The 26,646-nt window shown below is 46.3% G+C and overlaps 1 protein-coding gene across 1 annotated transcript; it reads left to right on the top strand.

Moving 5' to 3' along the window:
* Positions 1-66: 66 nt before the first annotated feature.
* METRNL (meteorin like, glial cell differentiation regulator) lies at positions 67-24,378 on the top strand. The gene is made up of 4 exons (XM_063409388.1): positions 67-638; positions 6,312-6,700; positions 22,715-22,774; positions 23,425-24,378. The coding sequence occupies exons 1-4, from the start codon at positions 526-528 to the stop codon at positions 23,739-23,741; spliced, it is 879 nt and encodes a 292-aa protein (XP_063265458.1). The 5' UTR covers positions 67-525; the 3' UTR covers positions 23,742-24,378.
* The last annotated feature ends 2,268 nt before the right edge of the window (positions 24,379-26,646 follow it).

The raw sequence follows: 26,646 nt of genomic DNA, 5'->3' as shown, positions 1-26,646 counted from the left end.
CGGGCCGCCCCAGCGCAGAGGGCGCGTTTCAGTAACTTTCCCTGCCAAACGAAACCCTTTCGTCCTGCCCGTCATCACCTCTTCCATACACAGGGTAGCTTGGAGGGGCCCAAGCAGGGCGGGGCGGGAGCGGATCGGGCTCTCGCCCTCTCCAGGACATCCCCCACGGGGGCGCGGGCCAGTGGCGGAGCCCGTCCCGTAGCCGCGGGCGGCCGCTGCTCCCGATCCGGCGCCGCGTTTTGCCGGCGCAGCAAGTGCCGGCCTTGCCGGAGGAGGAGCGGCGGGAGGGGGAAGGGGGAGGAGGAGCCGGCCCTCGGCCGAGCCGCTCCCGCCCCTCAGCTGGGAGCCCGCAGGCAGCGGGTGCGAGCTGCAGAGCCGAGCGGCGCCGCGCCGAGCCGGGATGCGGGAGCCGGGGATGGGGTAGCCGCGCCGCCCTGCCGCGCTCCCCACCATGTAGGCGAGCCCCGGGCGCCGCGCACATCGCTCCCCGCCGCCTGCACCGCGTTCGCACCGGGCCGGGGGACCATGCGGAGCGCCCCGGTCTCCGCGCTCCTGCCGCTGCTCCTGGGGCTGCGGCTGCTGCTGGGCGGCGGCGCCGCGGCTCAGTACTCCAGCGACCTGTGCAACTGGAAGGGGAGGTGAGGCGGCATCCTGCCCGGGGACGGGCGAGCGGGGACTGCCACGTCCATCGCCGTCCCACCGGGGGAAGGAGCTGATGCCGAGCACAAAAGGGAGACCCTCCCGCTGCGGTGCCCGGCGGGGCTCGGGGAGCGGGGCGGCGGAGAGCCGGGGCCGGGGGCGGATCTGCCTCCCTCCGTCCCGGCGGGCTCGAGGCGCCGGGCAGCGATCCCCGGGCAGGGAGGGATGGAGGGGTCGGGGCGAGCTGGGCTTTTCTCGGCGGGGTTGAGGGGCCGGGGCGGGCTGGGCTCCCCTCGGCGCTGTTCGGGGGGCTGGGAGAGGGAGGGCGGTGCCGAGTCCGCCTCACAGAAGTTTCTCCCCGCGACCATCTTCGCCGCGGCCCCGGCGCTCGGCAGAGGCGGCGGCCGCGCCCGGGGGAGCCCCGGCTCGGAGCGGCCCTGGGATGCGCTGCACCTGCGGAGCGCTCCCGCCGCAGCCGGCGCATCGCTCCCCGGGGCTCCTGCTGCCTCCCGTCCGCTCTTTTCCCTTCCTTTCCCTTCCTTCGCCTCTGCGCTCCCCCTCCGTGCGCTCCCGCTCTTCGCGCTCAGCCAGGGGTCATTCCCAGCTCCCCCGTCCCGCGGAGATGGTGATGAGCTCCGGGAGCTGGGGCTGGCACTGCGGCCGCGCTCTTGATTTATTCTAATTGCACCGGTTGAGAAACCTCTCCAGTTCTCAAGTGTTTATCTCCCAAATTATCTTTCCTTTAATTGCCTGTAATATGTTTAACGCGTGTGGTTGGGTCTGTGACCTTCTCCTCTCTTTATAGGTTTAAAAAAGCAATGCTGCTCAAGTAGCAGATGTTGCTGGGTCAGACTTACTTGCAGAGTAGAATGGTTCAACTCTAATACACTCTGCAGATCTGACTTTCTCTAACATCAAAGTTTGGCCGGCCTATATCAATGGGCTGTTTTGGAGTGGAGAGAATTCAAAGTGGGAAAACAATTGGATTGACTTTCAACATCATTTCTTATATCTTACCGTCTGAAACATGGTGCTTTGTTTTTTTTTTTTTTTAAGTTTTTTTTAGTTTTCTTGATAATTGATGCATAGTTAATAGCAGCGAATCCACTTGAAGATGAGTCTGCTTGATAAAGATCAAACCTCTGGCAAACTCTTAATTTGTCATTTTTCTTTACAAAAAAACCCACAAAAAAACCCCAACCAAACAGATAAAAACCCCCAACAATAACAAAAAAAACCAACCAGAAAATGCTGTACCAAAGCATTCCAAAGCATCCCAGCTGCGGTACTTACCTGGACCTTACCACCTGGTACTGCAGCAAGTATTTTAAAAGAATATTGACAAACCCCTGCAATTCTGTCCTGTTTTGCTCTTATTTTTGTCCTGTTTTCTTAGAGCAAGCAGTGACCCCTCATGTCACCTGAGCTGAGTTGGAATAAGCAATGCCTTGAGTATCAGCTCAGGGGGTGGTGCTTGGGGTGGGGGGAAGTGAAATCTTGTGACTGAGTTTGGGATGAACCTGGCAATGCCAGCGTGGATTTACTTGCCTGTTGTTGTTCTGGTGAGCTGAGGTGGTGACAGCTTCCTGATGAAGCTGTTGGACGAGCTGGGAAGGAAGAGCAAAGTTTAGCCAGGGTGGCTTCACTTGTGGGAGAGTTTTGGAGTTCAGGTGGGCTGGAGTTTTGGGAGGGGATAAAGTAACCCAGGCTGACTTAGGCTTTACTGGTGGCAAACAGGTATTGTCGGAAATGCTGGCAGTCTTTAGGCCATTCAATATAATCTGATTTGTCTTAAAAACACAGCAGTTAATAAGGAAATAAAGTTATTTGATGTACCAGTAAGTGTCATTAATTAAATATTTCAGTGTGGATACTGAGAGTTATATGGGTTAGAAAGAACTTTTTTTCATGCAGAATATAATATTTTGAAGTTATTTAATGATTTTTACCTTGACTGTTAGGAAAAATTATGAACTTGAATGCCAGAGATAGTCTTTCTTCCCCAGAGTGAAGTCACAGGTTGCCTTGTGCTGATGGATTTGAGAGTCATGTCATCTGTAGTAAACCTGAAGGTGTTTTCTCACCTTTATATATATGTCTATATTAAAAGCAACAGTCTTAAAATGAAAACATTTTGGATATGAATTTTTTTTCCTTATTAGCTTGTGGAGAAGTGATGAGCTTCTACCCCTGAGTAGGATGAAGACCTTCACTAGGATTCCTCTGGATGTCCCTCATGCTTCCAGGGAAATCTGATGCAATGCACAGCTTGACACCTGCAATTTAAATACAAGCCATAATAGCATCTTAATAAATAGCTTGTCAGAGAGCTTCCAGGAAAGCTTTGTCCAGGGGAGAAAGCAACTTCACTATGATGTGTCCAGTTATTAGTTTTGCTGTAGCTTCAGGTTTTTGTGCTGCAATGACCTCTTGATGCTTTGGGCAAAAGTGCTTCAGTGACAGGCTGAGGGAATATGCTGGCCTGGCCTGTTTGACTGTAGGCTGTGGTATAGAGAACTCAGCTCTTATGTGGCTGCTTTTGTCCATCAGTCTGGCCCTCAGTATGGTGGATGCTCTGAGGAATTCTTAATGTTCTCTGGATTATCATCTCTCATTAAATTCTCCAGTTTAGGAGTAAAAGTTCCCTGTGTTAATTGCAGGGTGCAGGGAGGACATGGGTACTTGTAGGGCTCTTCTTCCCATCTTGAATAGAATAAATAAATAACTGAAGCAGATAGTGTGAATATTCTTCTTGCTTCCTTTTTCTGTAAATAACACCTGTTCCAGCATGACAGCTCACTGCAGTGATATTGTAACAGGTTTTTCAGGGCAAACATAAGGGGATGGCTGAAGCCAGAAAGGGAGAAGAGCAAGGAGACAGATGCAGTGATTCAGGATGTGCTCATGGATTGGTATGAGGAAGTAGCTGTAGGAGTAGCTTGTCACAGAAGTAAGTCCCCATAAACAGCACACATTTAAAATGGGTGATGGATGGCTCATCCATCACTGCAACCATGAAACACCTGCCTGATGTCCTGGCCATATAATCAAAAACCCAAAACTCAAATGAGTCTGGAGAATAAAAAGGCTCCTGGGTCTCCACTGGACATGGTGTGTCTGATGAGTGGCTAGTGAGAGCTAAACCTGGTGTTAAACAGTCTCTCAGTGTGAGGACAAGTCATCCTGAGAGAGAGCAAAGCGACAGGTTTTACTGGATGATGATGGTTGCTGTTAAATAATGTGAACATGTATTTTGAAATCTGCTTAACTTTTGAGTCATCCTTTATTATAAGGCTTAATGTGTGCAGGTACTTGTGCTTGATGTATCTGTCTAATGGCATCACTCTTGCCTGTGGGATATAATTGGCTTCCAGAAGATAATTTAAGAGTCCACCCTGTTTTTCGTTTGAACAGTGTGAATGTTTGAACAAAATTAACCTAGCTTCTTTTTTTTTTTTTTTTTTTTTTTTTTTTTTTTTTTTTTTTTTTTTTTTTCTTTTTTTCCCTCTGGCAGAAATTCACTGCCTCAGTGTTGGGATCACTTGCGACAGAAGTTTCACTGCATGAGTTCAGAGTTTTGCCCCTGGTGCCTTCCTTCTGTTTAAGCACTCGGGCTGGAATGTGCCAGTATAAGTCCTGCAGAACCTCTGCAGCTTTTTTTGATGTCCTGAGTAGGGACAAGTGATGTGAGGATAACTTTCTGCCCCTTTGCTGAGGGATAACCTTTACACTGTTTAATTTTGTTTATTCGCAGCTTGCACAGAAACAGACTTCTGTGCTTTCTGTTGAGTGGCATCATGTGTGTGCTGTGGTGAAAACTGATTTTGTGGACCAGATGTGGATTTACAGTCAACTTGAAATATCCCTTTGCAAGTAAAGTTTCCTGAATGTGCTAAGTACTACTGAATTTCAGGGCAAGAGACTAAAGGTTAAAAGCTTGTCCCTCTTTCCTCCTCATCTGTGTTCTTGATGTGGCTTTCAAGATTCTTCAAAAGCACATGTTTGGAGGCTCTATTGTTATTAAATATGACTTTTTTCTTTCTGAGCTTCCTCATGTAACCTCTATCAAGTGGGTCACACCGACACTCACAATAATGAGTCACGTCAACAGTAAATGCAAACCATATGGTTTGGTTTTTTCCCTTTTACACATTGCTTGTAGTTACTTTCTAAGTGCTGACTTGAATTTAGACCCTGTTCAGTACCCAAATATGTCTTTGGGATGGGGAACTGTGTATTTGGAGGTTTCTGCTGAGGAACCAGGACTTGATGTCATCACTTGCACTACACTAAAATATGATTTTGCCAGGTTTCCTGTGTAACCTCAGACTTAATCCTTTTAAATTATTTTTCCCCCTGTCTTGATTAATCTTCCTACAAATGGGAAATTTGTGAAGCTTCCCTAAAAAGCAGACCCATGAGGGGACAAAGAGTCTGGTTTTGGGTAGTCCTCTACAGGCACAGGATAAAAGATGCTTGTGTTTGGGAACAAGGTGCTCAGAGCATAGGAGGAGAAACAAGCTTGGTGGTGATTTGCTTATACTCACTTAGTAGGTTTGTGACAGGACAGAGAGTGGGACCAAAGGATTTTTCCCTAATAACCCAAATACTGCAGCCAATAAATCAGGCTTCCACAGCTTGTTCTTCCAGCTGCAGAGGCTGCACTGTGCAGTGTTGTGTGAGGGCTCTGAGTCACTCTGGGTAAAGAGCTGGTGGGGTTGATGCAGCATTGGTGAGAGGCAGCAGGGAGGGGTTGTGTGGAGCTGCCCTCAGTTTGGGCAGTGGGCAAACAAGCCATGGGGGTTTACTACTCATTCTGCTGAGCAGCTGGCCCTGGGACCCTGTGTTGTTCTCTTATCCCATCCCTGTGGTCTCTGTGAAATGGTTGTTGGGGTGTTCATTTTTGGCCATAGTAAGTGGCCACATGTTCTCTTTCCTGCTAAACACAGCTCTGTGCCTGCTTGTAGCCCATCAGTGGAAATGATAAAATGAGTTTAAACCTCACGCTGAGTAGCAGTGGAAGAACAAGTTCCTACCAAAAAAAGAAGCACAGTTCAATGCTTCTCCAGCTATGACAAGGGAGTGAGGTGTCTTCTGTCCTCTCCTTTGCTCTCCTTGCCTCCCCGTGTGGAGATCAGGGCTGCCCAGCTGGGCTAGAGGGTATCGGTAGCACGTTGAGCATTGCTTTTGCTGCAGTTTATAGGGTGAGCTTGGCATCCCTCCCAGTTTCAGATCCATTGGGAATATAGACTTGGAAGGGGAACAAAGTACTTGGAAAAAGGTGGAGTCTGATCTGTGAAGCTGGAGAACATGCTGGATTGAGCCACCAGGAAGGGAGTTTGAGCGTACGTGTTTAAGTCAATGTGCACAGTTCAGGTGATGGGCAGTAACTGAGCCTGTAGTAATTTAATTGCTTTTGATCATGTGCTTATATGCTATTTAATTTTGAAGCCTATTACTAGTGGTTTGACGTTTTCTTCTGGGGGATGATTTCAAATTGTCCCATAATATTAAGGCTGAAGTGTTGCAAGAGACCTGAGCTGGATGGGGCAACACCCAGTGATGTCCTGGGCTTCCTGCATTTCTTGCCGTGTGTTTTGGAAGGTTTGAGGTTGACATTCACATTGTTAGCTCTGTCATTTCTCTAACCTTCTCTTTCTTTCTTCCTCCAGTGGTTTAACCCATGAGTCTCACAGGAAGGATGTTGAACAGGTCTACCTCCGCTGTTCTGAGGGGTCCATAGAGTGGATGTACCCCACGGGAGCACTCATAGTCAACCTGCGACCCAATATTTCACCTGCCTCTTACAAACACTTGACTGTTTGCATAAAGCCCTTCAAAGACTCTTCAGGAGCAAATATTTATTTGGAAAAAACTGGAGAACTGAAACTCTTGGTCCGAGATGGAGACCGCAGCCCCAGCAGAGTGTATTGCTTTGGCTACGACCAGGGGGGCCTGTTTGTGGAGGCCACTCCTCAGCAGGACATTAGCAGGAAAATCACAGGCTTCCAGTACGAATTGATGAGCAAGGGAATAGCAGCTGATTTGCACACAGCTTCTGGTGAGTTCTGGGGTATTGTCAGACTTCCACGTCCTGTATTGGATGTGTAACAGATGGCAGAGGGAGTGAGTGACTGGGAATGTGGCTGCATGTGAGTTTTGTGTGCTTTTAAGGACATGTCTTATAAACAGAACTATTGCAGAAGAATTGATTTGGGTTTTGGTTTGTTGTATTTTGGTTTGTTGTTGTATTTTGGAAGCTGCTGGCATAGGCTGAGCCCCAGTGATTTGTTGAGGGCCACAGAGTGAAGGATTCTCCCCTTGCAGGGGCAGGGTGTATTGCAGGAGCTGGCTTTACCCCACACTGAACTCCAGATGAATTGGGCTTCCCAGCCTTGCTGTAACACTTTTCTAACTACTTTTTAACTCAGTTTTTAAGATCCCACTGCATGTTTTGAATAATAAACATTTGAGCAAGGAGGCACTCCTTTTGCTCCCTCCTTCCTTTCCCCCTTTGCAAGTAGTACTACTTGCTGACCTAAATATTGCTTTTCCTGTTTTGTTTTTTTGTTTGGTTGGTTTGTTTTTGGTTTTTATTTTTTAAAATTTTTTTATTCAGATAAGGAAAATGATGTGTTCCTTCCTCAGCTCTCCCTATTACACTCTCCTGAGCATTACTGTGCCATGGCAGAGCTCTTCAACACCATGACAATACTTTTACAGGACAGTGTTTTCTTCTCTCTCAACCATTATAAAAAGCAAGTTTTGTAGGGAGGAGTTTTACTCTGATCAAAAGCTTATAGGAAAGAGGAGTGGACAAACGGAAAGATCTTACAAGCCTGTAAATCTGGTACTAAACAGCATTTGGAACAATGGCTGTAGGTGTGACCTAAGTGTGCTGAGCAATTAGACAGTTTGAGAAGAAAAACTGGCATTTGTGGAGGATGACAGGGTGAAAGGGGAATTCCCTTTAGATAGGCAATATCTGGTTCATGCATCTTACCCATTCAGGATTGCCTCTAGCTTTTATCCCCAAAACCAAGGAGCAGAGATTTCCAGAACAGCCCAAGGAATTGCAGATTTAGGGTAGTTTGTCTCAAATTACCGCAAGGATTTCAAAGTTTAGGTATTTTAAGTGGGGAACCGGATTTCTTTTAACCAGATTTCTCTTTCAAAATGTGGGCAAATTTGCTCTTTTGGGTGAAGGCAACCAGAAGAGTCCTCAGAGCACACTTGGGATGACTCAGCCCAGGGCCAGGCGGTGTTTGGTGAGGCTGTGTGGCCCAAGAGCCGTGTGGAGGCTGGCCAGGCTCTGCCGTGCTGATGCCACATGCTCTGCCTGAGATGCTGCTGGATAAGCGGTGCTGTGACTAATTAAACTGCAGCTGTATCTTCCAGGGATATCTTCTGTGGGATAAGTGATTGCAGAACTTGCTCCATCCTCTCCCCTCCCCTGGCTGCTTTCCACATCAGGCTCTGTTTGTGTATTTGTGCAGCCCTGCCAGTGGTAGATGTTGTCACGCCAGCTCGGATGGGGCTTTATTTCTGTGCAGCTCTGAGCTGGACTCAGCTGAGCAGAGCTGGGCTCAGGGCTGATGCAGTAACCTCGGGAACTGACAGGTGGCAGCTTTGCCATGAAAACAAAAAAAATATAAACACAAATATTCTAAATTCGAACTCACTGCCTTTACTTTTGCCATGCTTACAAGTGGTAGCTTATTATTGGGCATTTTGCATTTTAAACAGACTGCTCTGCAAAAGTGCATCCAAAAGTACATCCAAAAAGTGCTGCAAATCAAGTGGGGTATCTCTGCTGAGCTGCTTTCCCAGTAAGATCATTTGTGCAAAGATGAATACGCTGTGCAGAATGTCAGCTATGTAGTAAAATTCCATCGCAGAAGACATTAAATACATTGTTTAATCAGATATTTGGAGAATGTTCTCAGATTCAGTGCTGCCTTCTCTGTCAGGCTGTGAGGATGGAGACACAGACAGGCTAATGAGAAGTCACTTAAACTTACTAAGAAAAGCCCTGTGTTTTTTTTTTTCCCAGAAAAGTTGAACTTGTTTTTGCATGTAGTAAAATAATATGAGAGAAACACTGCTTATTACTTCTGGGTTTAGGGCTTCTCCTTAGCTTTGCTAGTGCTGAGGACTTGCTGATGAAATCCTTTACCAGTACAAATTGCTGTGTTTTCAGAACTAAATGCTCTTCTTTATACATAAAATCTTGGATGATTTTGAAGCTGATTTTTTCAGGGACATTCAGAAGTCAAACGGAGGACTGAATCCAATTACAGCCTTCCTCTTTAATAGGCACATTAAATCACTTTTTCAGTGACTGCTGTATTTTCAGCTGTAACAGACACTGGTTGAATTTCAGTGCTGTCTTATGAAACAATGCAGTGAGGAATCTGCTCCATTCTCCAAGTGTCTTATTTGGCTAGAAGAAGCTTTTTAATAGTTCATCAGCAGAGCCTTCAGGGCAAACTGGGGATCTCTATTGTATTTTAAATTATTTCTCTTGCCTTTTTTTGGATCCCCAGACTCTGGGGAGGGGCTGTGCAGGGTGAAAACACGATGAAAATGCCATACATGACTCTTTCCACTACTCACTTAGATGAGCACTTTTATTTTCCTATAAATATCTGTATGTCTGGGGGAACTGCCAAATAGCTGCCTTGTGAGGCTTCCACAGAGCAATATATCTGAGGCTCTTTGCAGTTCATGGACCTCCTTTCTTCTGGAGCTGCTTCTAGTTCTTCTGTGAAACCTCAGACAAAATGCCCTTTACTGAGCTGTTCACTTGGAGGGGGAGTTTACAATCACTGAAATCACTGAAGATTTCTTCACTGGAGAGGAGGCTCAAGGCAGAGGCAAGTGCTGACCTGAAAGGAGCTGAAAACTGGGTTTAAGGTTGTGCATTTCCCATCTGTTTTCCCATTTTCCCCTCACTTCAGCCCCTTGTTCACAAACGTGGCTGATGTTTTTGGCTGCTGCACTCTGGAAAAACGAGGCTGCTGGTGTCTCAGTTGCAGTTTGAGAGTTTAGCAGAGCTGGCAGTAGGTGTGAAGAAGTGACAAAGATGTGAGGTGCTGTTGTAGATGGGGTCCAAGATGTGCTGAGCAGAGGAAGCTGCACTGCTGCTTCTGATGGCAGAGAGCTGAAAATCGCAAACATTGCATGAATTTCTTGCTGCTTCAGAGTGGGGAGATGACTATCATAAAAGACCCAGGTGTGGGGCTCAGTAATCCAGCCCTTTCCTTGTGCAATAACTACTTGCTAACAACTTCTCCCTGCTTTCCCTAAGTGCTGTGTTTGTTTCCTGGTGATAATTGTTGTACTCTGCCCTTGAATTTACTCTCTCTTCCTAGCCTGCCATCCCAGCGCTGATTAAAGGGTGTAAGTCATCTGTTTAATACTTTAATGACCTGTCCTTAGAGTTCTGACATTGCAGGGTGCATCAACAAATCAACAATGCTTGGCATGGTGCCTGTGGTTTAATTAGAAATCCTCAAGTTTTATTAGTTTACAGCCATTCTTTCCCACTTAATCAGAGTCTAGCAAATCAGTAGAAAACGTATGCAGGTGCTGCATTTGCCTTTCTCTTTCTTTGGAAAGGTTGAATGATACAGGGCAATCTTAACAATTTTCTAGATTTTAGTGACTTAACCCTTTTCTTGGCTCTGACTCTGCCTTACCACATTCTCTGAAGATTTTCCTAACTGTAGGAGAATTTGTGCTGTACTGATAGATTTTAATTCAGGTTGCTGACCTCTGGTATGGAAAGTTTTTTGCTGTGATAGTAACAGTCAGAACAAATGCATCTCTGTGGTGTTGTAGTTAGTTAAAAGGAGTGAAGGCAAACATGCCACAGTGCTTGACATCATTTAATGGGAGTAGTCCCTAAGAAGGGTCACCTTGACAATTCAGGCATCTCGATGGGTGTGTTCTCTCTTCATATCCAAGGTGATGGTTGGCTGAAAGTGCTTTTGATTTCAGATTAGGCCTTGGGTTGCACCCCTCTATCATTCCATCCACACTGCTGCTCCATTAACTCCAGCTCATGCTCTGCAGCCCTGCTCTGCAGCCTCAGTGTTTGCCCAAGTGAAGAACTGAGGCGCTGTGACATTTTGGCCTGAGGCCACTGGAGAATCAGCAGAACTTGAAGCTGTTGAATTCTATTGATTCTAATCTTTTCTGCTTGTGCTGGAAGAAAATACTCTGAGTATCAGCTGTGCTTTCTATACTGGCAGGTAGCTGGAGGTTTTGGTGAAAGTGTTGTTTCCCTACAAGTTTTCTGAAGGTGCTGACCCACACCAGCCTCTCAGCTGTGCCTGGTTTAGGTTTGCCTTGCACCACAGCACACTGCTTGCATTGAATTTCTGTGAAAACTGTGAAGATCCCTTGAGGCATTTACTTCTTGAGTACTTCAGCTTCTGCTCAACTAATCTGAAACAAGAATCTGTAGGTTTGACCAAAAGTTTTGGAGAGGAAATGAATCCCTCTCCGTGTCCCACCAAAGGAGCTTTATTTTGGTACTCAAAGTCTGTGTTTCAAGAATGTCTCATCAAGCTCTGGGTCCAGCTTTGTTCAAGCTGTGTAGTTTGCTTTTCCCATTGCACGCTCATGGGGATGTCTGTAATTCAGTTGTCAGAGCTCAGAGGGTGTACTGAAAGCCCTTTCATTACCCACCTGCTTCTGTGTAGTAAAGAAGTCAAACTTTAACAAAAATGCCCCTTTATCTTGATGGCATCTACAGACTTAGTGCAGATTCTATTAACTGTTTAATATGTTTTCTTTATTAATGCTGGGTGCCTGGCTGAGAATATTAATATGTAAGAGGTTCAACACTTGTGTGGGTATCTGAAAAACAAGGCAAAACCAGATAAATCCAGTTAAGCAATTGACAGTATTCAGCTATTTCCTGTACGCTGTTAATTCCCTGTCCAGAGAAAACAGATCAAAAATTCAGGAAGCTCAGAAGTATTTGGGCTATACAAGTGTTTCTGCTAACAAATGGGTTTTTTAAGCACCCTTCTTAATTTCTGATCTTTAATGCAGTGTGTGTTTGGCAGAGGTGGGGCACCAATCTCTGCAGGTATCCTCCCAGGGCTCTATTGTCACTCCACTTTGTAGTCTTGTCGTCTCATGCTTTCCTCTGGTTCCTCACAAATATCCAGTTTTTAGGGTTTTTTCTTTCTTGGAGGCTGGATGTGCTGCTTAGCTTTGTAACCTGAAGCAGCAGATTGTAGAATCACAGAATGGTTTATACTGGAAGAGACATTTAAAGTCCATCCAGCCCAGCCCTCTGCAGTGTGCAGGGACACCCTGCACTGCACCCCATTGCTCAGAGCCCCATCCAGGCTGGCTCTGAATATTTCCAAGTTTGCAGCATCTACCACTGCTCTGTGCATCCTGCTGCAGTATTTCACCATCCTCACACTGGTGTATTTTTCACTTCTTGTCAGAGTGGAAACTTTGTGGTGTTTTGTGCCAAGGTGCCCACTCTTTGCCAGGGTAACCACGACTGAGCTCCTCGCTGCTGAGGGCAGAGGAGGTGGTGGAATGGAAAGAAGCCCTTGGAACACTTAAACTGAAAGTGCCCATGACCTTTATGCCCTAGCACAGGTTCTGCCTGAGTAATTGTGACCATCTGAGATGTTGGCACCGTGCTGTGTGGCAGAGTGGGAGCACACCCCATCAGATGAGAAAAACAGAAAAATACCTTGCTTTGTATTTCTCCCCTCTCTGTTTTCTGTGCAGGTTAAAACTCTTGTACCTCTCGGGGCTGAGGATTTAGAGCTGGATGGTTTTTAAGGTCCCTTCCAATCCAAACCATCCTGTGACACTATGAAGTGCACAGAACAGGTTGATACTGCATTCCTCTCATTGGGGGTTTGCTGAGGAAATGAATAATAAGCAGCAAAGTTGAGGGATCTGCCCTATAAGCCTGAGCACACCTTGCTGGGTGGCACACCTGTGCACCTATAGCTTTGATATTTGTTTGACTTTTCTCTAAAGGGTCATAAGACAGTTTTAAGAGAAAAACAGCAAAAAACAGCCTTTATTGCAGTTTCTCAAAACACCATGCAATTAGTGGCTGTATAAGGGATCCTTCTGACACTCCTGCTCTAAAATACAATATTTCAAATGGGTTTTCTTTTTTTTTGTATGCGCTCCCCCTCCTTGCAGGAGTCTGTCCTCACTAATTTTGTCTTTCCCATAGTAGTGGCTGATTGAAAACTTGGTACAAAGTAACCATGGAAATATAAACAGCATTCCCTAACCCTAATGTGCAAAAAACACATTTAAATCTAGTTTTTGAGGGGGTGCCACTGAGCTGTGTGTCATGGAGCAGCACCTAGCTGGATCAGGCTAGCTGCAGTATAACACTGCCTGGAGTGGGATTCATTTTGAGAAGCTGGAAACCTGCTCCAATTTATTCATGTGCCTGAAGTGGTCAGGTTTGCAGTGAATGATTGACTGGGTGGGAGAGTTTGAGAATAAATTTTTGATTTTTTTTTTCTCTGTGGAATGGTTTCAGAGTGCTGTTCTGGTGCTCAGGGAATTCACACGTTCGTGCATCATCTTGAACAGAGCAAGGGTGATGTTTTGGGGACCTGACTCTGAAAAATGTTGGCCTAAGAAGCCTTCACCTAAAAGAAAGCCCCCACCAAAATTGGGTGAATGGCCTAATTTAATCTCTCCTTCTCCCAAGAAAATGGTTTTGCCAGCATCTTCCCTGGCCCTGCTTGTGCTTTGATGCTGTCGGACAGGAGTTGGTTTTGCAGTGGGCAGAGGAGGTGACAATGGGGCTGCAGTGATAAATACACAGCTGCAGGGGAGAGGGGGATAGAAAATAGCTTATTTTTGCTAGACTGGCCACGAATGCCGTTAGCTTATTTCTCAACTCAGTGGGCAGTCAAAACCAATAAGCAGTCAGGTGTATTGTCTGGGCAGCTGGGGCTCTGCTCTGCTCTGACCTTTGTGTACCACCAAAGATGGTCCCACAAACAGAGCTGCAATCCAGCCCAGTTGCTTGGCAGTCTTTAATAATGCTCTGTGCTTGCTCTGCAAAACTGTTTAGTTTGCTAATTCCTGAGGCTGTAGTTGAAGAAGGGATGAGAGGGCGGGGAAGCTGCATTCCTCTTCCCACTGACTGAAACATGGGCCAGATCTTTCCTGTGTTGGAGTCTCGATTTGCAGGACAGAAAATCTCTTTCACCTCAATCTATGCTAGAAGTCAGAAAATATTCACTGAAACATTGCACAGATACTTGGAAGATATCCTGGACCTAAAGCTGTGATATGTTATGCCTGACCTTGGGAGGTTTAAGACTGGCTCAAAAAAGGTGCTGCCCTGTGGCAGCCTTGATCCAGTTAACCTTTGGTGCTGGTTCAGATTTGTGGAACGATTTTTTGGTATGGGCTGTACTGGCTCATCCTTGATGGGGTTTGAACATTAATTCCTGCAATGGGCATCACTTCTGGTGTTTGCCCAAATCCTTTCTTTATTGAAGCCCTGGGAGAGCTGAAGTGACCAGTGGTGCTGGGAAATGCACAGGCATTCCATTGCCCCGTTTGCCTGCCAGGATCGTTCCTGTTTGTACAGGATGCACCTCTGCCCCACCAGAACTTTGTATTTCTCCCCTCCCCTGTAAAGCAGGAGCTTTACATCAATCTCTTCTATCTGCAACTGGATGTCAGAAATATATTTAAAAAAAAATTCCTATGCAGAACTGGTGAATGAGTTTGATATGACCAAGCACAGTGTGCTTTTAAGTAAGAAAATGTGATGTATCTCAAAGCGTTTACTGTTACAAATTAAAAGTTTTAAGTAGCTTTTAAGGTTAACTGAACAATGTTACAGCATCAAGGTTCTCTCGCTGTGTAGATGTAGCCCCTCCACAGCCCTTCTCAAGAATAGGCTGATCAAAAAAACATAGTTTTATAATGAAAACTGGCCTTGTTCCTTCAGAGCTCTCCCACATACCAAAAAGAATTTGATTTCTAGAAAGAGGAAGAAGAAGAGAAGAAGGACCTGTGTGGAGCTGAGTGCATATATGGCTGCTTTTTTTTTTTTTTTAAGCCTCACTTAATCTTTGATCTGTCATTATTCCACTCTCAGGGTTTAACTTTAACCAGCCACTTGTTTCTTAATTCTATTCCTCTGCTCCATCAGAGGCATTAATGGACCGGACCGAAGGGGAGGAGGGAGGGGAGGTTTTTGTGTTCCTGGCAGGTTTCCAGCCTGGTAGTAGGTGCTGGCTCCAGCCTCTCCTGTAGCCCTGGCAGGGGCAGGGAGAAGTGCTTGGCTGCACAATTTCCCCAGGGCATGGGAGTGAAAAACACCTTACTTGTTCATTTTCTGCTGTGCAAGCACTGCATGACAGCTGAGCACTGTGTTAGCTATCGGAGACAAAGCCCAGCAAGACATCAAAAACTTGATAGCTTCACATTTTCCTAGATCTGACCTGTGTGAGCTTTACAAGGCTTTGGCATGACATTTTTTTTAGAAGAAAGAAATATTTTTGAGTGGATTTCTGGAGGGGATGAGCCAAGCCATAAGTCTCTGTGGTTTGAGTAAGGGGCAGCATTTCCTTTGGTGCTGCGTGGCAGGTGGGCGCTGCAGGGGTGCAGCTTGCCTGTCCTCATGGGGTGACAGCAAGGAATGCTCTGCCCCAGCCCTGCTGCAGCTCAGAGGGAACCAGAGGAGCCCCTCAAGCATCCAGAGGCACCTCTGGCTTCCAGCAGCTCCTTTCTCCTCATGCTTCCCACTCCTAATCCCCCTTGGGCAGTAGCGGTAGGTTGGAGGAAGGAGAGAGGTATTTTCTGTGAGATAGTCAAATAGAGCTGCTTTTTTATGGCTTTATAGTGGTGTCTTGTGCACGTAGAGCAGGAGAAACTCCCAGCAGTTATCTTGCTGCCATCTTTTCCCTTTAATTGCACTTAGGGAGGGAGAAGAGGAAAGCAGAAAAAGAAAAGCAGATGTGTACAGGTGCTGCTTGCACAGGAACGTGGGCTGGTGTGGTTGCAGACACTTCTCGTTTGCTGGGCTGTGCTGCTGCAGTGCAGAGAGAGGAATTTAACTGGACATCTGATCTGCTGACTGGGGCTTTTTGGCCACAATGTCTTGCAGACTTGACTGTAACTGAGGGTTTTTACAGAGCTGTGATGCAATGGGTAAGTGTAGGAGCTGGGCTGTGGCAGTGATCCAGTCACCATTCTGTCTCTGCCCACCCCAGTGCTGGCTTTGCCACAAGAGGAGGGACACAAAGAAGTGCCTTGAAGCTGTGATGCCTCTCAGCACTTTTCCTTTGGTTGATGCAACTCATGCATGGAGGTAGAGTTTGATAATGCTTTAATGCTGCTTAAATAAAAACTACTCTGTGGGTTTTTCATTCCTTTGGTTTTGTTTTGTTTTAAATGTTAAACAAATGGCTGTGTTTCTAGCTGACCTTTCAGCTCATTTGTTAGAATGGCTGCTGCATCTTGGAACAGCAAAAAGGCATCAATCCCAAAGGATCCTTACGTGCTCTGTATCTGCTGAGCCAAGTTTCAATTTGAAAGCTGTTGCAAATGGAGCTTGCCTAGTACCAGATCTCTTCCTCACATTGTTTACATAAATAGTTAATCTTTGGTACTTTTGGACTTTAATGCCCTCTTGGAAGATAGTTCTGTGAAAAGATAAATTTCTGGTTTATGATCTCTTGTCCTAACGTTTCTCAGAACACAAAGGTCGTCACATCTCTAATGGTGAGGTTTTATAATATGCTTTTTTTATCCTTTCTTTGCAGGAAGGAAGTGGTATTAACTCGATTCTCTTGGCACAGTCCATGCCACAGCCTGCAAAATCTGCATTTCGTTAAATTTGTTTGCAGGTTTAAATTGTTCTTGGCCAGTGTCTATATTTTCCAAGTTACTTCTGGAAACTTGTACATGTGTGCAAGTTGAACTGAGTGTTAGAAATGAGCTAAGGCAAGGAATGGGAGTTGACACTTCCTTTTCTGGAGGGGTAAAATCACCAGTGTCCCTTCTTCAAACAGAGAGGTCAGGGAAGGATGTCCATGGCAGCATCATGGTGTTGTTTCAGCTGCTCCATCACCACCTTGTCCTGTACCAAACCTTGGCTGTGTTGTGGCTGTAAGAAGAAGGGAATCTTTGAGTTTTGTGTCTGTGCTCATGATCCTTGCCCCAAGCTGCCTCTTCTGTTCAGCACAGAGGATCAGGAGCAAACAGGAGGATGAACACTTTTTCCTTCAGAAGAGCACTAAACTCTCTCATCATGTTCCTCATACCATTAACCTTGTATTCATCAAAAAACAGCCTCACTGTGGCTTTCCAGTGCTTAAAGGGGGCTAACAGAAAAAAAGGGAGTGTTTTTTTACATGGGCAAATAATGATAAGATAAGGGGTAACAGTTCTGAACTAAAGGAGGAGAGATTCAGATTAGATATTGGGGAGAAATTCTTTGCTCTGAGGACAGGGAGGTTACTGGCACGGTGAAGCTGTGGCTCCCCCATCCCTGGAAGTATTTAAGGCCACTTTGGATGGGGCTTGGAGCAACCTGGGATGGTGGAAGGTGTCCTGCCCATGGCAGGGGGTGGGAATGAGGTGATCTTTAAGGTCCCTTCTGTCCCAAGCTGTTCTGTGATTCTGTGGTCCCATATCTGAGGCTCACTGATCCAGAAGGTTGGGAGCAGGGCAAGTCCAGCTCTCCTGTTTGTTCCCTGACTTGGTGTTTTCCTACTGACATGCTGGAAAAAGTGCAGTGCTTGCAGAAAGCCCTGTAATCCTACCCCATCCAAAGACAGGAAGACCTTGTAAAACAAAGGAGTGATGAGAGAGCTCCTCTGTGTGTTGTGACAGGGTGTCAGGAATTTCCAGCCCAGCTGTGGAGAGGCTCTGTGTCTCCTGGCCCTGTTTTCCCTCAGTGTGTTATGTCAAATGCAGGTGTGCTGGATGCAGCTCTGCTGGCCTCAGCTCCCAGTGCCTTCTAAATATGAGATGCACTGACAGTGCAGAGGCATTGATGTCATTTTAGATGCTGTTTCAGTGTGGGGGTTGTGAGGTTGAGTGTTGTTTTGGCTTGCTCAGGAAGAGCTTTCTGAGGTGGCGAGGAAAGTTGAGGTGTATCTAGAAAGGAAAGCACTAGTCACAGCCTGGTAAACCAGAGTGGTTATCAAATTCTTGCCCACCTGCACTGCAAAGCAGATCTTTTTGTTTGGGATATGAGCTGTGAGAGGTTTGCTTCATGGAAGAAATGATCCTTCAGAGAGGAAGGACAGGCATACTTAAGAAGAAATAATTACAGGGATTTGTTTCACTTTATAATTAGTTAAAGCAGGGTCAGAGCAAGATTTATTATTTTTTTTCTTGCTCATATGATGTTTGTCCCTAAACTCTTGTCTCCCAGCTAAATCACTGATCCAGTAAGCAGTTGAGACATAATCATTTTTGCTTAGGACTCATAAAAATAATGGAGAAACGCATCATTATTTGAGAAACCACATCTCTATTTTTATAATCTGCTCTGGGAAGTCTGCACTCTGTGTTTCCAGGAAGGAGACTCATCCTATGATGCTCTTTCCAGTCTGGGTGCTGCCAGCACGAGCTGCCAGTTAGAGAGCTGGCAGCAGGAATTTGAAAGGTGTGGGTGGGTTTGTTTGTTCCACATGAACTGAAGCTGATGTCAGGCTGAGGGAGATGGGTCTGTGTGTGCTGTGGCTGGAGGTGCTGCACTACAGGGACTGCAACAAGACCCGTCTGAACGTCTTGAAGAGACTGCTTGTCTTAATCAGAAGATTTAAACCTTAAACTAACAGAAAATTACGCTTCAACCCTGCCTGGACCTCCTTGGTAGCTTTGGATGCTTGGAGAGGTCTGATTGCTCATCAAAGGGTTGCTCAGAAGTGCTGAGGTGTGGGTGATGTGTGCCACGGAAGGGCAGATAAAGAGCTCTGTGTTTTCCTCCCCCACCATCCACACCTTCACCACACGGCACGCGTGCGCCTGCTCCTTCACGAAACCAAAGGGTATTCCTCGGTGAAGTGGTTTTCTGCAATTACTTTGTGTTCAACATTTTCACTTCTGCTTCAAACGTGTCTCTTCCTGTGCGTGCTGCCGGCACGGGGGTGGGTGCTCAGCACAGCCTATCTGGGGACACAGCATGGAGAAGGTGCTTTGGGCTCACTCAGTGGAGCCTTGGGATGGTGGGTGGGGACCTGCAGCACGGCTCACCAGGTGTTCTGGTACCTGTGATGGTGTGGAGTGTGTTGGGAAAAATCTGGACAGGCAGAGGAAACTTTCTTGTGGGTTGGAAGCTGGTTCTGGGGTAAGGTCAGGTCAGTCAGACCCATGGGTGGCTGTTGAAACACAAATGTTTCAAAAGAAGACCAGGCCCCTTCATGTGGTTTCTGTGACGCCTGCAGGCAGAGCCAGCACGTCGCGGTTGCGTGTGTCCTGCAGGGAGCTGTCATCCTCCACCGTGGCCCCTCTGTAACCCCCACCTCCTCTTTTCCAAGGAAAGAAGGGTTGTGTGCACACCAGCCAAAGGAGGAAGGACTGGAGCTGTGTGTGTGAGCTGACACCTCCCACTGCTCTGGGCAGTGTGTGAGCTGCAGCACTAAAGGGGCACTCAAATCCATCCACGATATTGGGGAAAATCCTTTCTACACAGCCCAACTCCCTGGTGCTGGCAGAGCTGGGGGCTACCTGAGCCTCGTGGCATCTCCTCAGGGCACGTCCCTCTCTCTCACCAAGCGTTTCTGCCTCCCTGTGGAGAGGTCCAGGAGAGGACCAGCGACGTGTTAGACAAAACTGTTGGCCAACAAGTGCGGTCTATTGTTAGCATCGCCTGGTGCTCCTCAGTAACACCAGGTTCAGAGGGCAAATCGCTCAGAGCAGCTGGGACATGACTGCTGCCTTGTGAGGAATGATGTAATTACATCTCCCTCTGCGGGGAGGTGAACAGAGAGGCCTTTGGAGGCGCTGGGCTGGGGCGGTGGAGGGAGAGGGCTGCCTCAGGTTACTTCAGGTCAGGATACTGTCAAAATCCATCAAAGGCACTCCCAGGAGAGCCGGCGGCCGATGTGCACAATGCAGGCTTTATGCCACCGCTGGTGGGGTTGAGATACAGGAGTCTGGGCTTTACAGGACTTCAGTAAAATGTTGCTTTTCTGTGTTGTTTTTTTTTTCCGCCTTTCTCCTGCTGCTGTATGAATTAAGGCTCTTTGGCTCATCGAGTTTAAAGGAGTTAGAGCAGCTGATGGTGGTGGTGGTGTTGTTTCAAGTTCATCGGATCTCTTTTGGAAGTGAGAACCTGGGCAGCCCTTGAGACATCCCCAGGGTGTCAGATTTGGCAAACTCAGCTGCCTTGTTTAATAACCAGGCCAAATTCCCCAGAAAATTAACATCTTCACCTGCTGTGCATGTGTGAAGTGCTTTTCTTGGAGTTGGCTTTTTTTAAAATTATTTTTTAATAGTTATAAGGATGCTTCCCGTTCTAGCCTGAGGTCTATGTGTTATTTTGACCTATGGATGGAGCAGAGCACCTGCTGCCCAATCCAAAGGGAATGAGTGCTGAACTGCAGCTAAAGACATGAACTTTTGTGTTAAACACACAGATTCCTTCATGGCTGTGATTCAAAAGAAGGTGTAGGCATTGCCACCTCCTAAGGATTTAGTTTCTTTTATGAGCCTTTATAGGAATGAGGCTTTGATTGTAGCCAGTGGATGTTATTTGCTTTTTAATGGTCCATTTACCTCAGCAGCAATCCTTCACAACTTGCTTTCCATCTGTGCTTCCATACCTTGTTTTTGCCACTTGCAAGATCTATTTGATACTCTGTGAATGCAGATGTGGGAGTTGTCCCACAGAAGAGGATTTTGGTCTTCATCTGTCTGGAGTTGCAGATGGGTGATGGAAAATGGTTGTTAAAGCAGCTCACATGCCACCACGCTGCTGTGAGTCAGCTGGACCTGAAGCAGGTTTTAAGTAATGGTCTAGTGTGAGCAATGCTGAGCATTTTTAATTTCCTTTTGTATTTAAAAAGGCTGCAGGATTTTGCCTAGGGTCCACAATTAAAATGATTTGGTTCTGTGTACACAGAGATTTGTTCATTTGATTTATTACTGTGTCAGTCTATTTAAATGGAAGGAACCACTTTTAAAGCATTTTGTTTTTCATCTCTAATGCTGTTGGTTGTGTTGCACTCCTTTGGAGAACAGAAATGCCTTAGTCATTTTGGTGTTTTCAATTTTCTGGTGGGACTGGATGAACTACAGAGATGTCTGGTCTAAACCAAGACTTGAAAAGGCTGAGATGCCTTTTTATTATGAGGTCTTTCCAGAATGAAATATCTGAAATCCAGCTGTAGATTCCAGAATCCATGATTCTTTTATAAATGTCTTTGTCAGATGGAGCTTGTATGTTTGGTCTAGCCACTGATGAAAATCTCTTGAGTCTAAAACTTGAAGTATCTTTAGCCTGAATTTGTTCTAGTACTCCAGTCATGTCCAGGCTTCACCTGGTTCTTCATTTCTCATCATATTAAATATTTTCTGAACCTTTCTGAAAAAGAGAGCTGAAATAGTATGTAGGGAAAGAAGGGCAGGGACACCTGACTTCTTTCTGAAAGCTTTGGAGGTATTCAAACTAAACAGAAATGTGTTTGATCGAGATGCTATTTTGCCTATTTCTTGTCTCTTCTTTTGGAGCTTTTTAAGCTACTTAAATTATTCCTTCAAATATCCCTGCGCAGAAATGTGCATTTTCCATTTCCTTTAATCCCATTAAACAGCATATTACACTGTGTATGAATCATCTGACTGGAGTAAAGCTGGTGGATTTGGTTCAATAATCCTGCTTTCTGGATCACTGCCTTTCTGGGTCCTTGGAAAAAAGATTTGCCATGTCCTGTGTCAGAGAGTGGCTTGTGCTGTGTGACAGGAGGGTGACAGAGCACTGGAGGCACCAGCTGCCTGTTGTGTGGACAAGCTTAAATCTGCTTTTAAGTGCAATGGATAAACTTTGGGAAGCAGGTGGGGGGAGAGGAAGGCTGTGACTAAATGTTTTCAGATGCTGAGGTTCAAAACCCGAATTTTTGGGGGGCGGGGAGAAGAGAGGTGGCTTCAATTTGCAGTTTGGTGGTGGAGTGTGTGATGGAATCTCATCCTCAGCCACCTCCAGCAGGAGCCCTGCTTTGCTGTAGTCTGTGCCTGTGCTGATCCAGGGTTTCCATTTTTCTGGATGATGCACTGAGGTGACACCAGGTGACAGACAAGGTTCTGATCCTCTGCCACTGTGGGCAGGCTCACTGAGCATGGCCAGGCAGGGCAGGCTCTGATAATAAGCAAATTCCTGAACTCCACAGGGTGTTATAGAAACATCTGTATTGCAACTACTGCACCTTCCCCTCAGAAATATCTGGCTGAGTACAAAGAGGAGCCACATTCTTGCATTGATTAGATTAGTGCAGATATCCAAATGTTTCCAGCAGTTCAGGAAATGGTCTTTGTGCTGCTTGAGCTCTAACAGATATGGGCTCGAGTTTCCGCTTTGCCTCATCACCCTCCAACACATGCAGTGGGGTTTTTTCCTCCCCTCTTTGCCTCCCCCACTCTGTAACCTCCTGGATCTTTGATGTGGTGATGACTAAATGGCCCAAAAACACTTGATAGAAATTGTAAAAGAGAAGCCTTGCCATCAGACACATGATCTGAAAGTTTTAGAGTGAATTTACAGCAGAGCGCCCTGCAAGTGCACCCAGTACCAAAATATATTTTGTGTAAGTGCAGTGAGTGTGTGCAATGTTGTCTAGACAAAATATCCCAGCAGGACTGGTAAAGAGATCCATATTCCTGCTTGAGAGCAAAAATCTTATGGAGACTCTAGGGTTAACCAGGGTTAGCCCCCACTTCTTGCAGTGGTAGAGATGCCAGACAGATCTCTGGAGTGATTGTGCCCGTGTTGTGTGTGTGTGTATCACATTTTTGTTTAGTTTGAACGGTTTATTGATTTAAATTTATTTATTTGCTGCTGTCTTTGCTAACTGTGCCCCTTGCTGTGCAGCTCCCTGCCGGCCCTGCAGTGACACTGAGGTCCTCCTGGCTGTCTGCACTAGTGATTTTGGTGAGTCGCTGTCTCCCCAGTCCCTGCTCCTCCCTTAAACACCCAGCAGACACCTCCTCACACCTGGCACCTCCACCTGCAGGAGGTGTGGTCTAAGGCTGCTGGGCACATGGAGAGGACCTCAGGACTATCTGTCCAGCTGGCACCTCCCCAGGGTGGGCAGAGTGACACAGGAACCACGGGTAGAAGGTCAAGGAGGGGCCATTACTTGTTGCCCTGCAGTGTTGGTCGACTTGACAGAAGACCAAAAGTTTCACTAATTGCCCATGGTTCCCTCTTTAAAAGGGAAATTAGCATTAGCTGTATCTGTAGTGGCTGAAGAACAGAAAGTACGTTGTCAGGGAGCATTTGGCACATATCTTCTTGTTAGAATTCTTCATGATTAAAACTATTTTTCTGATGTAGTTATTTCTCTGTTTAAATTTCATCTGTGGGTGCCCTTTGCTGGACAGATTACAAATATAAACTATAAAAAATGCAAACGTATACCAGAGGTTACTGGATAATCTTAGCTCGTAGAATAGCAAAGGACCAAAACTTGGGCTGCTGTAGTGAAATCAGTTCCCCTGGCTGCACAGGTCTGAGTTTGGAACAGGGTCTTCCAAAGCATTTTTGAGTAATTAATCCTTAAAACCTTTTTCTGTTTCCAGTGATCAGAGGCTCCATTCAAAACGTAACGAACGAGGCAGAAGAGCAAGAATCCATAATTCACGTCGGTGTCAACAAACTGTACAGGCAGAAGAGCAAAGTCTTTCAGCTGACAGGGGAGAGTGGGAACTGGAGAGGACAAATAAAGACCTTGCTCGAGTGTGGGGTGAAGCCAGGAGATGGAGACTTCCTTTTCACGGGACGTATGCACTTTGGGGAGGCCAGGTTAGGCTGTGCCCCTCGTTTTAAAGACTTCCAAAGGATGTACAAAGAGGCAAAAGACAAAGGGCTAAACCCGTGTGAGATTGGCCCAGATTGAAACCCCCCGTTTGGCCGAAGATCGCTTTTAGCATTTGGCCAGGAATATTTCCTGGCTGCAGTGGGAACTCTGAACAAACCTGGCCACTGAGGCTGGGCAGACCTGGAGGCTGAGACCCCACAGCCTGCGGTGCTCACAGGCTCATGGAAGCAACAGAGGTACGAGCTCAGAGGGCTGCCAAGCAAGAGAGGCTGGATTTTTAACCAATCTTGTCCTTATGAATTAAGTTATTATATTTTTTTAGTGACTTCCTTAGGAAAACAAAGAAAGAAAACTCCCATGTCTTAATAAAAGAAAAACCCAAATGAAAGCCAAGATGCCTTTGTATCTTTTTAATACTAATTTTTAAAAATGTCTTAAGCTGATGTAGCATTTGGTATGGCGTATTCTGTATAAATGGCCAAGAATGTGATAGAGCACGGTAAAACATCTTAACATTGATGCTTTGTAAAAAGCTTGGTGTAAAATTCAAAGTTGTTTCTTATGACAGAAATTTATGGAGCCAAACTCTTATGTGTGTGTGTTGGTTTTTTTTTTTTTTTTAATTTGAAAGAATGTACAATTGCTGCCTGCAATTTTTTGTCCAGGCTGGCAAATTCTTTCCATTCCAGAGAAATAAAGGTCCCTGGATTTGACACATGCTGTTTAAAATCTTTATTTTTTTCTTTCTTCTTAAGGCCAATCTCAGCTAGTCCAGATGTGCTCATAGCTCAGTTCTGGGCTGCTTGCTTATTTTGTGGCTTCTCTGAGCAGAACCAGAGTTCCTGTGAGGCATTGGGAACCACTGTGTGTTTTTCAAAGGGGAAGCAAGAGCTATTTTTGGAGATTTTCAGACATGTGTGCAGGCGAGGCTTTAAGTGTTCTTTACTCTGATGCCAGCAGCGTTATTTTGGGACTGGCTCCAAAGGCAGGCTGGCCCTTCATGTTCAGCTTGAAGCTTTAAGTGTGCTGGCTGGTGGCTTGGCCATGAGGTGACTGCTCATGCCTGTGAGTCCTGGGGGACAGGACCTTGTGAAAAACAAACCCTTGACTCAGGGTGTGCCACCTCTGCAGGCACTGTCCCAGAGGAGGGACAGGAGCTCTCCCCTCTGCTCAGTCCTGCTGTTCCCCAGAGCCTGCAATGCATCACTGATGGTGCCCTCACAAGGGTTTTGATCTCTTCATTCATTCTTCAGCATTCTCCACTGCTCCAACATTATTTGAGGCTGTCAAGTTCTCTAAATATTAAAGTTTCTACTCAGTGTTGCTCTCTACCTGATCCCTCTCCTTCATGGAATTTGGTTCTGAGGCTTGGGGAGGGCAGTTCAGGGGAGGGTCTGGGGTGAGTGCAGGAAGTTCTGAGATGGATGTAAGGAGATGTCCCATGACCCTTATCAGGGTTAAAAGCCAAAGTTCTACCAAAATACTGGCCTGAAGTGAAACCAAAATCCCTCCTCAAGCGTTTCTGTGAACTCCTCTCAGCAGGATTCATCCTGTGGGCCAGTGGGAGAGTTTCTTTTAGCTGTGTTCAGGTGATCCTAAGAGGCTCCAGGGCATTGTGACAACTTCTGCAAAGACCTCTAAACCCCATCCAGCACCCACCTGTTTGACCCCAGCTGCTTTCCAGCCTCCTGGAAGAAAGTCCCAAACCCAGCATCCCGTCCTGTGCGGTCCAAGGCTCCCTCCAGCCTGCTTGGAACTTTAGGAGAAATGGGCCAGGACCAGGAGAGGGCTAAAATGGTTCACTCCAACCCCTCTCTGTGGCCTTGCTTCCACTTTGGGAATCTCAACCCAGCCTTTTTCAGGCGTTCAGAAAAGTGATTTAGCACTGAGATAACTCCTGAGCACGGCTGAGTGGGTGTTTCAGAAGCCCTGTACCTCACCTCTCCTCTCCTGTTGTGTTTCATGAGCTGTTTCCAGCACAGAGTGACTGCTGGCAGGATGAGAAGAGAAGAACAACATGTTCCTGGAATTGTCTCCAACCTGCCCACTCTCATCTTCCTCTGCAAGGTTGCAGGAGCAGGGAGAAGAGCCTGAATTAAATGTTCAGCCAGTATTTTATAAGGACAGTACAAGCAAAATACAAACAGTTGAGGAGGCTTTGGCCCTGGAGCTCCACCTTTGGCTGCAGTTCAATTCTTATGGCAGTTTAAGTTGTTTGTAGACTTTTTTTTTTTTTTAATACCCTTTGCACCCTGTGCTTTGTACAGAGGGAAGTTAACTCAGGGATTTCACTGACTGCCCTAAAATTCAGTTCCCAAATATTCACCCCTAGGTCTTTGAAAGATGATTAGAGATTGACTTGTCTGGCAGAGGAGTCAGGGATGGGAAGGATGGATTAAAAATGACTTTACTCACATGTGCTGACTCTATAATGAGATGCAAATGCCACATTGATGCAGTATCATGTGAGGACATGCTGGTTGCCACTTAATGAAAGACCTTGGCTGAAGGTGACTCAGGACAGAGGTGGAGCAGGTGCTTGCAAAGCATTGCCCTTCTTACCACTGCAGCTCTCTGAAGATGAAGGGCTTCCTCTACTTGAACCTAAGTAGCATAATTGAGTTCCTCTTAAAAGCAGCAGGCTGACTTATCTGTTCCTTAGGAAGCAGAACTAATGAACTTGAATTGCCTCTGTAAGAGCCCCCTCCAGTTGGGCAACGCTGCCCATAAATAGGCACAAGGCCTGTGCTGTGTTCTTGTGTCTGAACTCTGGCAAGTGTGTGGTTTGTTGGTGAAAACAATTTCCATGGTAACCCTCGATTTCTCTGACTTTCCATGAGCCCATTGGTGAACTAAATCACCTTCCAGGTACGAGCCATGACAAATAGGTGTGTTGGGAAACTCGTGTGGGTGTCTCCAGGGTCTGTTTGAGGTTTATCTGATGCTGTTTGACTGGGGGGAAACTTTTCCTTCTTCACCCTGG

This window comes from Prinia subflava, chromosome 12 (assembly GCF_021018805.1).
Source record: "Prinia subflava isolate CZ2003 ecotype Zambia chromosome 12, Cam_Psub_1.2, whole genome shotgun sequence".
In the NCBI taxonomy this organism is placed as follows: Eukaryota; Metazoa; Chordata; class Aves; order Passeriformes; family Cisticolidae; genus Prinia; species Prinia subflava.
This window is presented reverse-complemented; position numbering and strand designations above follow the sequence as displayed.